General features: G+C 50.6%; 1 protein-coding gene across 1 annotated transcript in view; it reads right to left on the bottom strand.

Annotated features, from left to right (window-relative positions):
• Positions 1-2: 2 nt before the first annotated feature.
• The window catches only part of TGFB1 (transforming growth factor, beta 1), a 15,576-nt gene continuing 2,130 nt past the window's right edge, over positions 3-13,448 (bottom strand). Inside the window, exons 2-8 of the mRNA XM_005868829.2 lie at positions 13,372-13,443; positions 10,363-10,523; positions 8,591-8,708; positions 6,916-6,993; positions 6,614-6,761; positions 568-721; positions 3-161 (exon numbers count right to left, since the gene is read on the bottom strand). Of these exons, the coding sequence (XP_005868891.2) occupies positions 3-161; positions 568-721; positions 6,614-6,761; positions 6,916-6,993; positions 8,591-8,708; positions 10,363-10,523; positions 13,372-13,443 (890 nt within the window). The remainder of the gene's footprint in view (positions 162-567; positions 722-6,613; positions 6,762-6,915; positions 6,994-8,590; positions 8,709-10,362; positions 10,524-13,371; positions 13,444-13,448) is intronic.

Genomic DNA, 13,448 nt, shown 5'->3' with positions numbered 1-13,448 from the left:
GCTCAGCTGCACTTGCAGGAGCGCACGATCATGTTGGACAGCTGCTCCACCTTGGGCTTGCGGCCCACGTAGTACACAATAGGCAGGGGCTCCAGCGCCTGCGGCACGCAGCAGGGCGCCGCCGACGCGCCGGGGTTGTGCTGGTTGTATAGGGCCAGGACCTGCGGGCGGATGGGCGGGGTCAGGGCAGGGGTCAGATTGCTCCCATCTCCCTACACCTCTTCTCACCCTTAGGGCTCAATCTCTGCCGCTCCACATTTCCCACTCTTGATTTGTATCTCAATCATTCTTTCTCCTTCCATCTTCTTGTCTCTGTGTATCAACCTGTGCCTTCCTGCCTTGTTCATTCTGTCTCTGTCTCATCTCTCGGTTTCTTTTTCTCCTTCCAAGCTACTCCGTCCCGTGGGTCTCCCCATATGCCTCGTCTCTAACTGTGCAGACCGGTCTCCAGCTTCTCTCCCATCTCTTTATCACCCTCTCCTCCAGTCTCTCTGTCTCTATTTCTCCTTTCCGCACTTCATCTCTGCGTGTACCTCTCTCCCTCCCCTCCCTTGGTCCCAGACGCACCTTGCTGTACTGCGTTTCCAGGCTCCAAATGTAGGGGCAGGGCCCCAGGCAGAAGTTGGCGTGGTAGCCCTTGGGCTCGTGGATCCATTTCCAGCCCAGATCCTTGCGGAAGTCGATGTAGAGCTGCCGCACGCAGCAGTTTTTCTCCGTGGAGCTGTGGGCGGGACACGGGTGAGGAATCCAGGTCAGGTCGACAGAGGGGCCTGCAAGGGCTAGCCATGCGTGTGTGTGTGTGTGTGTGTGTGTGTGTGTGTGTGTGTGTTTGCACCATCTCCATCTTGGTCTCCCTTGCACCCACTGTGATAACAACAGCCAACAGTTATAATACTGATGATCTCCAGCACTGATAAAGCACTTCCTCCAGTCAAGCACTGCGCTAAGAGCAACATAATAAACAGGGTCTCGTGCAGTGCTCAAAACAAGCCTGTAGGAAGCCAGTGGCCATCCACAGGGACGGCTAAATCATGGCACATCCATACACTAGAACATAAAACAGTGCAGCTCCATGTGTACTGGTACATTCTACATGTGCAACAAGTGTTTACTGAATTAGTGTGTGCTGCCCTGGGATCTACAGGGACTCAGTACAAACAAAACAGACAGAAACCCCTGTCCTCTAGGGCCAAATGCTAGAGACTGTCATGTCGCTCTTCTGCTCTGAACATGGCCCCGCTTCACTAAGGACAAATGCCAGAAGTCCTCACCATGAACCACAAGGCACTGCTGGATTTGGCTAATCTCAATTCCCTCTCCATTTTCACTCTACTCCAGTCATACTAGTGTCCTCACTGCTCCTCAAACGGTCCTACCTCAGGGCCTTTGCACTTGCTGTTGTCCCTGCCTGTTCACACAAATTTCTGCTCCAGCTTATTTCTTTACTTCCTTTAATTATATGCTTAAATGTCCTTCACTCAGGGAGCCTCAATCCTAGAACACTGCCTGGCATGCAGTGGGTGCTCAATAAATAGTTAAACAAATTAATGTCATCTCTTTTTTTTTTTCTTTTTTTTAAACTAATTTCAGAGAGGACGGGAGAGGGAGAGATAGAAACATCAATGATGAGAGAGAATCACTGATCAGCTGCCTCCTGCACACCCCCTACTGGGGATCGAGCCCACAACCTTAAACGGAACCAAACCTGGGACCCTTCAGTCTGCAGGCCAATGCTCTATCCACTCAGCCAAACCAGCTAGGGCTAATGTCATCTCTTTAGAGAGTCCTTCCTGGACCATCCTACCCAAAATACCAATCCAAAAGACAGTTCCATTCAGTGTAACTATAGCATTGCAGGTATGCAAGAAAATATGAAAATGTCTGTGTCGCCGAAACCGGTCTGGCTCAGTGGATAGAGCATCAGCCTGCGGACTGAGAGGTCCCGGGTTCGATTCCGGTCAGGGGCATGTACCTGGGTTGCGGGCACATCCCCAGTGGGAGATGTGCAGGAGGCAGCTGATCGATGTTTCTCTCTCATCGATGTTTCTAACTCTCTGCCTCTTTCCCTTCCTCTCTGTAATAAATCAATAAAATATATTTTAAAAAAAAATGTCTGTGTCAAAAAAAAGAAAGAAAATGTCTGTGTCTGAAGTGGGACAAAATCTTAAAACCTGTGGAAGCTGAATAAGAGTTCATTATACTATCCTGGTTGCTTTTATATACATTTGAAATTTTCATAATAAAAATCAGGATAGGAAAAATACTCTCCAATATCTCTTTCTTTCTGTCTCTTTCATCTGCTTTATTTTCCTTCTTAGAACTTTTAGCTACCTGCTCTTTTATTTATTTGATATTGATTTATCTGTTCATTATCTGCCTTCCTCTGAGGACAGGACTTTTTGTCTGTTTTCTCTCCCAATGTATCCCTAGTGCCTACAACAGTGCCTGGCACACTGTAGGTACTCTGCAAATATTGGATGTATAAATTAATTGTTCAATGGGTTAGGTTTTTAAAAAGCACATTGGAGCCCTGGCTGGTTTTGCTCAGTGGATAGAACAGGGGTAGGCAAACTTTTTGACTCGAGGGCCACAATGGGTTCTTAAACTGGACTGGAGGGCCGGAACAAAAGCATGGATGGAGTGTTTGTGTGAACTAATATAAATTCAAAGTAAACATCATTACATAAAAGGGTATGGTCTTTTTTTTTTTTTAGTTTTATTCATTTCAAACGGGCCGGATCCAGCCCGCGGGCCATAGTTTGCCCACGGCTGGGATAGAATGTTGGCCTGCAGACTGAAGGATCCCAGGTTCAATTCCAGTCAAGGGCACATGCCCGGGTTGTGGGCTCGATCTCCAGGAGGGGACATGCAGGAGGCAGCTGATCAATGATTCTCTCTCATCATTAATGTTTCTATCTCTCTTTCCCTTTCCCTTCCTCTCCGAAATCAATTAAATAAAAAAATTTTTTAAAGCACATTGGAGAATAGTCGTGTATAAGATACTACCATTCTGGATTTATGAGCTCTGTGCCATGTTCAGATCCAAAGGCCAGTCCTCCCAAGTTGGGGCCCAGGCTTCTGTTTGTTTGAAAGGACCTGGGCACTAAATGTGCAGACCCCTGGGACCATGGCTGAGATGGACAGAGAGCTTGGCTAAAAAGCTTGACTCATGGGCAGACAAGATCTTTATATTCCATGTTTATAACATGTGAAAGAAGCACTATGCAAAGCTACAGGTACTGTATGATCCAAATTCTGTTTGGCATAAAGCAACTGGAAGGAAATTTATTGAAATGTTGATGGTGATATTTTGTATGTGGTATAATGAGTAATATCTTTTATATTTATGTTTCTATGGCATTTATATTTAGTATGATGGACAATATTCTTTATCCTTTCCAAATTCTTAAGAGTGGATATGTGTTACTTCTAGAATCTGGAAAGAAAATGTAGTCCCTTCACTCCCCTCAAATATAAGACTATAATTTGGACAAAATAAATTAATATATGGCTATATGTAAGTGTCTCATGCAGATACTCTTTGGAGGGAGACACAAATATAATAAAAGTGGCTGCCTCTTCAGTAAGAGGTTGGGGGTTAGAGCTGGAGGGTCTCTGAGATCCTTTCTAGGTTTGGTCCATGTGCATGTATTTACCTATTCAAATAGTAATCAATAGAGAATTCATCAATTCACTTCAAAACCCCGCAAGGCAGGCCTTATTATTATTCCCATTTGAGGATGAAAGACTGAGCCTCAGAGAAGGATGTTGCCTGCTCACATAGAGTATGTAAGGGGTGGAGCTTGAGGCCAGGTTCACAGCTGACTCTATGCCACCCCAGAGCTTGTGGCCTCATCTGCCCAGTACAACCATGTCAGCTTGAGCAGAGGGCAAAGGAGCGATGACACAGGATCTCCTGGGGCAAGTCCTTTCCACAAGCCACAGAGCCCTAAGAAGGGAGGCAGGGAACGGAGACCCCTGAGCTCTGCTGGTCCCTCCACAGTCTGGTTAGGACTCAGTTTCCCCATCAAAGATGGGGCAATGTTGGATCAAATAAAGTGTTGATAACCTGAGGGCCTAAGAGGTATCAGGAAGTCTATGTATGGGCTCAGGGAGGGTCCTGAGCCCCCCAAACCACATGCACAGAGATGTGTATGTATGCACATACTTCTGGGAGGAAAGGTGCCTGGCTTCTGGCTTCTCAGTGGGGTCCTGGACTCACAAAAGTGGAAGAGTCACTGTCCAGAATAATCTTTACTTTGTGTTCCAAATCTGACGGGTTCTGAGGGCTAAGATTTGAAGAGTCTGTGATTCTATTACCCAACTCAGCCATTCTCCATGTGAGGTCCCAGGATAAGCAGCAGTATCACCAGGAACTTATGGGGAATGCAAATTCTCAGGCCCCACCCCAGACCTCCTGAACCAGAAACTGGGGGTGGGAGGTGAGGGCTAGCAGGCCAGGCACCTTTAGGTACTCTGGCACACTTGCAAATTATCATAAATTATCAAAATAATTTAACAAGCCTCAATGGAGGCTTACATGGCTGGCTGCATTCCGGGCCCTGTTATACAACAAAGCTCTCTCATTCAGTCAGCCCATTAGGACCCAACAGGGCCTGATGAGTAAAAGAAACCCAGGGCCCCACATGGACGCTGGATGCTGGGGAAGGAAGGGTCAGGGAAGCTTCCCAGTGGAGATGGTGATTGAGCTAAGAACAAGAAGATGGTGTTGGAACCTCAAACATACACAAAAGCAGAGAATATTATATTGAACCCTCATATCTCCATCACCCAGCTTCAACATTTAGCAAGTCATGGCCAACCTCACTGTATCTCTACCCCTACCACTTCCTCTCCCCAATATCACTCCACCCATAAATATTTCTATATGTATCTCCAAGAAATTCAGGGCTATTCTAAAACATAACCACAATACCACATAAGAAAAATTAATAATTCCTTGATATCATCAGATATCTAGTTAGAGTTCACATTTCCCCAACTGTCTCATAAACATTTTATTTTAGTCTGCACAAATTAAGATCCAAATAAGGTTTACGCATTGCTCTTGGTTGATGTATCTCTTAAGATTGTTTTTTAAATCTACAGAACCATTCTTTATTTCCCACCCTTGCATTGTATGTGTTGAAGAAACTAAGTCAGGTTTCCCACAATCTAGATGTTGCTGACTGCATGCCTGTGGTGGTGTTTAACATGCTCCACTATCCCTATATTTCTAGAAAATTGGAAGTTGGATCTACTATCTTGATCAACTTCAGGTTCAATTTTTTTTTTTTTTTGCAAGACTTCCTAGGTGATATTGTGTCCCTCTCAATGGAGGCTTACATGGCTGGCTGCCTTTCTTTGTAATGTTATTAGCTTTTGGCACTCAAGACCTCATCTGTTCATTCATTCACAGAGTTGCTGGGCTGAGGGTAGGATCTGCAAGGAACTTGGGAGAAGAGCTGACTTTCCAGCTGGGGACTAGCACATGACAAAGCCCCAGAGGCACCATCAAAATATTAAGCAGAGGCCAGGCCGGCATAGCTCAGTGGTTGAGCGTCTACCTATGAACCAAGAGGTCAGGGTTGCAGGCTCGATCCCCAGTAGGGTGCATGCAGAAGGCAGCCGATCAATGATTCTCTCTCATCATGGATTTTTCTATCTCTCTCTTGCTCCCTTCCCCTCTGAAATCAATAAAAAAATATATATTTAAAAATATATATCTATATTTTAATTTATTAAGCAAGGGAGGGGCAGGATCATATTATAATTCTAAATTCACAACATTCTAACTCTGAATTTTAACACTTTAGAAATCCAAGTTTTCAACTTTCTTGGACTGCAGTACGCCAGCACCTCAAGACACTCACACTCCAACATCATTTCCAACTTTCTAGGAGTTCCACATTCCAACTCTCGAGGATCTTGGCATTCTTGAATTCCAATATTTCAATACCGCATTCCAACATTCCAAAGTTCTGAGCCCATCATCACTCGAGAGGGCCAAGCTGCCACTGTCTAGATCCCAGCCTTCATAGAATGCAGCATGCTAACACCAAGCCCCAGTACAGTAGGGTGCCCATATTCTGGCTTTCTCCAGATCCCATTTGTGAATGCTAACATTTTAACGCAGGATTTTATCCTTCTGAGCCCCAGATTCGAGGACTGCAATCTGCCAGCACTGGAGACGCCAATCTGTCAATAAACAGGAATCCAACAAGGGCAACCTTCCAATTCTGAATTCCCAAATTCTAGGATCCCAACACTCTTTGAGTCCAACACTGTTAGATTTCAATAACTAACACTGAATTCTAGCACCCTAGAATCCGAACACTCTAGGATCTCAACCTGCCAGTAATGTCAAAGACTGAATCCCCACATTCTTGGTGTTCAACATTCTAATAGCCTCTGATTCCCACACACCCGCAAGAAAACAACCTGATCTCAACATTCTAGGACTCCCAGGTCACACATCCCTGCATCTAGGACTCAAACCTCATCCCCTGAGTTTTCCAGGCTGAAGGAGATACTAGCCCGAGTATAGTACCAGCCAGGTGCCCACCCTGCAGCACCTGGTCAGGCCTCCCAGGCTAAAGGCCTCAGTTTTCACCTGAAGCAGTAGTTGGTGTCCAGGGCTCGGCGGTGTCGGGGGCTGTGCAGGTGCTGGGCTCTCTCCAGCGGGGTGGCCATGAGAAGCAGGAAGGGCCGGTTCATGCCATGAATGGTGGCCAGGTCACCCCGGCGGCCCATACTGATTCCTGTTTTAGTTTGGGAGTCAGGGGGTGAGGGGTGGGGAGACAAACACACACACTCTTAGGTGGTGAGTGGGGGATGGGCAGGGATAGGAGGACACACACACACACACACACACACACACTGCACACGGCACCGGGACAGAAGGGTGGGCCTCACCGTTGATTTCCACATGGAGTATGTTATCTTTGCTGTCACAGGAGCAATGGGCACTGAGGCGAAAGCCTTGGATTTCACCTGTGAGAGTGAGGAAAGGGGAGCCAGTGTGAGGGTGTGGCTCACCCAGCCCCTGGGGGAGAAGGCAGGAAGGCTCAAACCCGGCTGCCCTCTCACTGCAGCCTCTTGACCCTGTTGCTGCAGCTCTCTGCCTTGCTGCCTCTCCCTCCACCTTCAGGTCTCAGTTCAAATGTCACCTCCTCCAAGAGGCCCTGCGGGATGCAGGCCCCACTCCCACGATGACACCACTTTACTTTCTCCATAGCCCTGACCCTCTGGGTCCTTTGTATTTGGCTATTTATTTCCCTCATTGTTCTCAGTGGAGAGCAGGATGCATGGGGGCAGGGATCCTTGCTTTCTTGTTCCCTGCAGGGCCTGGCCCACAATGATAAAAACAAACTTCTACTGAGTGCAGGAGGGCACACTGCGTGCCAGGCATGTTCCGAACACTCTGTGGGCATTATCTCCTTTAACCCTCACCACAGCCACCCATTTTCCAGAAGAGGATGCCCAGGCACACAGAGAGGAGGTGACCTGCCCCAAGTGGGAAAAGGCAGGGCTGGGAGAAAGGCTTCTTGAATGAATGAATGGATTTTCTAAGCTCCAACTATGTGCTGGACCCTGTACTGGGTGCTCTGGGCTCAAATAATGACCAAGATAGGCCTTTGTCCAGTGGCCCTAGACACTCCTCCCAATGCCCACATGCTCCCTAACCCCCATCTTTTCATCTGGCCAAACCACCATTTATGCCATGAGTCTCAACACATTCACCCTTAACCTCGGGAAGCCCTCCTGGACCACCTCCTCCAGATGGGTTTGCTTATCTGCTCTGGGCTCCCCTCTTCTGGCCCTGATCATTCTAGTCATCACTGCCTGCTAGGGCTTTGGCAAGACTTCCTAGGTGCCTGGAAGTAATGGTGAGGACAGCGCCTAGAAGTCTGCTTGGTTACCACTGTCTCCCTTGCACCACCACCCAGGGCCAGGCACAGAGCAGGCACCTACTAGCATTTACTGAATGGAAGCATGAGTAAGAGGGATATTAGGAAGGGAGATGTGGACACTGTGGGCTCAGCTGGGACAGGACAGAGGCCATCTTCTCGACAGATTGGATGTGCCAGGCTCTCCCCGGAATAAAGGCCTTTGCATATCCTGTCCCTCTGCCTCCAACAGTCTTGCCCTCCTTCTTTCCTGGGCTGGTTCCACTCATCCCCCAGACATTGGCTCTGCTGTCCAGGAAGCCCTCCTTGATCCCAGACTGTGCAGCCACCTCCTCTGGGCTCCCCATTCCAAACCTGCCCACTCTGGGTCATTACTACTTGATTGACAGGTCTTTCATCCTCTTCCCCCACCCCAACAATGGATCATGAGCTCTGTGAGGGCAAGGATGGAGTTGTTTTTATCACTACTGTGTCCCCAGAATCACCCAGCACAGGTCCAGAGCTCAGGAAATGGATCAAGCCATTCATCACTCAGGTTTGAGTGTCTGGGAGGAGGGCCAGGTCCCGGCTCTTTGGCACCAACATAGGGCCAGGGGGGCGGGGGTGCTAGGCAGAGTAGTTGCAGGACAATGGGGTCGACCCCATTGCAAAACAGGGTGGGGCAAACAAGTGGTCCTCACCTTTGTAGTTCAGCCACTGCCGCACGACTGTAGTGACCTCAAAGGACAGCCACTCAGGCGTGTCGCCGGAATCCAGCACCTGGTTGCTGAGGTAGCGCCAGGAATTGTTGCTGTATTTCTGGGGGATGACGAATAGAAAGACAGAGATGGTGGGTAGACGCTGCCATGCACCTCCACGTCCACGGCCTGCACCCCACCCCATCTGCTCCTCTAAATGGGCCTTCAGACAGTCCCATGGACAGTCCCCTCCCAGACATCCATGCCCTGGGGGCCCACAGGAACCACCTGTGCCACAGGGAGCTCCAGCCTGGGGGTCCCGGCACCTGAGCTGCTCAGCCTCGGGCCCCGATCCTCTTTGGAGCCAAGGAAATTCTTTTCTCTCTCTCGGCTTCAGTTTCCTTGCTGGTGAAATGTCAGGCCCCTTTGAGCTTGGACAGCCCACTGCTCAGATTTCCCTGCAGACATCCTGGGCTTCACTCAGCATACATTTCCGCACATTTGACACCCTGCATTCTGAGTCTATCACTTTCTAGGGGCTTATGTTAGAAGTCATTCTATAACTCCAGGGTTTGACAGCATCCCAAGAATGACAGTCAATGAGCCCAAGAAGTTCTAAGACAGTGGTTCTCAACCTTCTGGCCCTTTAAATACAATTCCTCATGTTGTGACCCAACCATAAAATTATTTTTGTTGCTACTTCATAACTGTAATGTTGCTACTGTTATGAATCGTAATGTAAATATCTGATATGCAGGATGGTCTTCGGCGACCCCTGTGAAAGGGTCGTTCGACCGCCAAAGGGGTCTCGACCCACAGGTTGAGAACCGTTGATCTAAGAGACTAATGTTCCACAAGTCCAGGAGTTTGACACGCCATAAACCTAGCCTCTGCAGACACTCCTGTGGAATGATCCCTGGTTCTGGACAGAATGCTCCAGGAGTGGCAGCTTAAAGTTGGGGTCTCTAGATGCCAAGAAGTTAACATGAGACAAAGTTCCCTCTACCATCTACCATCACAACTAAAGTTCCATATGACATGGATTCTAGGCCACTTGACCTTCTAGAGACCCCACCTCTCCCAGAGGCCCCAATCTTCCTGAAGATTCCAAATTTCTAGAACAGAGCTATCCAAGAGACCCCCTCCGTGACAGCAGAAATATTCTTTATCTGTGGTGTCCCAAATAGCTGCTAACCACATGTGACTATGGCTGTTTGAAATATGGCCAGTGGGACTGAAGAATTGAATTTTAAAAAAATATATATTTTATTGATTTTTTACAGAGAGGAAGGGAGAAGGATAGGGAGTTAGAAACATCGATGAGAGAGAAACATGGATCAGCTGCCTCCTGCACACCTCTTACTGGGGATGTGCCCGCAACCAAGGTACATGCCCTTGACCGGAATCGAACCTGGGACCCTTGAGTCCGCAGGCCGACGCTCTATCCACTGAGCCAAACCGGTCAGGGCTGAATTTTTGCTTTTAATTGTTAAAAACTTAAATGGCCATATGTAACTAGTGGCTTCCCTATGGGACAGAGAAGGTCCAGAACCCTGAACTGTTCTACAGATTTCAACTTTCAAGATACCTGCGTTCTAGAATCCAATTGCTAAGATTCCAGCCTTCTCAGTGGTTAACATTCTAGGGTGCTAGGAGTCTGACATTTTAAAGAGCCTTATGATTCCACGGCCTGTGCTCTTCTGTCTTTCAGGGTCTGTCTGTGTGGCCCTTGCAGTCACCCATGGCCCAGTGGCCCACCTGGCCCATGCCCCCACCTGGTACAGCTCCACGTGTTGCCCCACTTTCAACTTGTGCCTCTGCAGGCGCAGCTCGGCCCGGAAGAGCAAGTGGGGTTCAGGCACTGCTTCCCGGAGATCCGACGTGTTGAAGAACATATATATGCTGTGTGAGTTGTGCTTGAATTTCTTATAGATTTCTAGGCAGAAGGAGTGGAGAAGGGGGATGTCAGGGGTGTGGCAGTGGCAGGGGAGCTGATGCACCCCAAGTGTGAAGAGCATGGGCTCCAGAGCTGACAGCCTGGGTTGGAGTCCGACCCTGACCTTGGATGAGTGGCTTGCTCTCTCTGGGTTCATTTCCTCCTCTCTAAAACCCTTCTCTTCCATCATCGGTCAAGTGCCCACTCAATACAGGCTGGCACCAAAGGTGTCTGCTTTGTTTGCTCAGATCTTCCCAGTACTTGGAGCCTCAAATGCAAGTTCCATGGCAGTGTAGGGTCAAGGGCATTTGGAGCAGACCATGCCTCTGCTGCCTTGAGCTCTGTGACCTTGGCAAGACCCATCCCTTCTTAGAGCCTCAGTTTCCTGCTATTCTTTGGAAAATGGCAACCACATCAAGCTCCCTGCCTTCCACCCCAGGGTCTCCTAACTGAAGTGCTGGTGTAAATCTGAGCAAGTCAGTTCCTGTGCCAGATTCTCACCTGTGACACAAGGATGGCTGCAGGATGAGAGTGTGAAGTGAGATGAGGCAGATGAAGCACATGGCAGAGTCTGCACACAATAGTCACCCTAATGTGTGTGTTAAAGAGCTCACTATTTGCCAGCTGCTATTCAAAGCATTTTGCATTTAAACGTCACAACAATCCCATGAGGAAGATACTATTATTATACCCATTCTCTAGGTAGTAAAACAGAGGCACAAAGAGATCGAGTAATTTGCCCCAAAGTCACATAGCTAGGAAGCTGCAGAATGGGGATTCAACCTCAAGCAGACAGCTTCCAGAGACAACACCTAAGCTAATGTGATATTATTATTGTTGTTATTATCAATTGCTTCCTCCCTCAGCTGGTTAGAAAAGGCAAAGTTCATTCTAGGTAGGAATGGCCTGGGAGTGGGGAGAAAATTAGCAGGTGTGTTCTAGGCTAGGAAAAGTTTGGGGTTGAGGTTGAGGGAACTCCTGGATAAACGGGAGCATCTGCTTTAGGCCTGTGCAGTGGGGAGGTAAACACAGAGACAGGCTCTGAGAAATGTCAGAGGAAATCCCTTCTGTGGGCCCCCATCCTCTACTCATCCCCACTCTAGCCAGGCCAGTCCTGCCTCCTGCAAATAAGCACTATCTTGGCCCAGGGGTTACTCAGCAACCCCCAGAGGAAGGGAGACAGATAGGGAGGGAGAGAGAGAGAGAAAGGGCAGGGATCCACAGAGGGAGGGAGGGAGAGACCACAGAGACCAGGGACCAGACCGGGAGCGGTAGGAGGAGGTGTGGAGAAGTAGAGGCAGGAGATGGAGACTAATGAAGATGAAGGCGAGATGGATACCCACACACACGCACGCACACACACACACACACACACACACACACTCGGAGAGGGACACTGGGTTTGGGAGCCAGAGGGAGAGGATTGAAGGTATCATTGTTAAATCTCTACAAAAAAAGGTGAAGCGATTACGGAAAAGGTGAGGCGGATCTGTGAGGGGGATGGGCGTCATTTGGCTGGAGCCACAATTGGGCAAAAGAATGGGCTGGGGACCCACAAGTCCAGCGCCCACGAGGGAAGGTGAAAGCAGGGGGACCGCCCCAAGTCGCAGGGCCACTTGGGACCCCTGGGTCCCCGCGTGGGCGCCGACGGGGCGGGCCCACGGTAGTCCCGCCCGGAACTGGGGTGAAGAGGGCGGGAGGCGCCGTCGCCGCCGCGAGGGCGGGGACCGGACCTGCCTCATCTCGCCCCAGGCTCCGCGCGCGGATCCCCACCCCCCGGGGCACGGGAAGGAAAGGGAAGAGGGCGGGCGGGCGAGGCGGCCGGACGCTGGGGCTTCCCCAGCCTCGCGGGGAGGAACTGACACTGTGGGGTCTAGAGACTCTCAGCCTTTAGCTCTGTGGGGTCCTCGCCCCCTCCGGACGCGCAGCTCCTCCCCCCGCGCGTGGCACCCACGTGGGACCTCCTCACCCCGACCTTGCAGATCGCACCTACCCACCTCTCCCCCTGCGCTCGACTCCTCGCTCAGCCCGCTCCCTTCCAGCCCGCAGCTCGGGGGCTCGCTGCGCCCAAGGGCCCCGTTTATCTCTCCTTCACCCGCAGCCCCGTCCGCCTTTCCCACGCCTGTCTCCCCGCCTCTGTAACACTCCTTCCCGCGACCCCGTCTTCTAGGTTTCCTGGGGGCTCGCTTCCTCGCTGGCCTCCTCCCACGTCCATCTGCGGAACCCGCAGGGCACCTCCCCGCGCATCCCTGGCAGCCCCTCCCTCCCGCCCCTTCCTTCCCCGGATTCTCACCCTCACCGCCCCGCTCTCTGCACCCCCCATCCCCGCTCCCTGCACCCTCCGCAAGCGGGCCCACTCCGTTCCTCAGAACCTCCAAAGGGCCTTAATGTTGAGGCTGGACTTCATCCTGAGGGCACCGGGGAGCTCATCTTCGCCTAGCTTCTCTGTCCTTGACTTTTCCCACCTCACGACCCCTGAGCTCCGCATCAGCTCTCCCCGCTGCCTCCCCCAGCCCCAAAGTGGCTCCCACCCTGCAGCCCCCACCGCAAGACCCCCGACCCCAGGGCACCCCGGAGGCGAAGTCTTTTTCTACACCCCCCCCCCCATGTTCTCTCCCACGAGGGGACTCTCCCGCGACCCCTGATGTCCCTGTCGCCTCCAGAAGAGGTCCACTTCGCTCACTGTCTCCTCCTCTCAAGACCAGGCACCTGGTGGGCAGGAAGCTCAACCCATTTATTCTCGGGGGATGAGGGGGGCCTCCAGCGTTCCCAGGCCCCCCAGGTCCTCTTCCTCCAGCCAGCTTCCTCCCCGACCCCAGCGTGCCGGCGCCCTCCCCTCCGAGCTCACCGTGGTTGTTGTCCACCGTCAGCACGCGGGTCAACTCCTTGGCGTAGTAGTCCGCCTCGGGCTCGGGTCGGGCTCCG

This window comes from Myotis brandtii, unplaced genomic scaffold, assembly GCF_000412655.1.
Source record: "Myotis brandtii unplaced genomic scaffold, ASM41265v1 scaffold277, whole genome shotgun sequence".
In the NCBI taxonomy this organism is placed as follows: Eukaryota; Metazoa; Chordata; class Mammalia; order Chiroptera; family Vespertilionidae; genus Myotis; species Myotis brandtii.
This window is presented reverse-complemented; position numbering and strand designations above follow the sequence as displayed.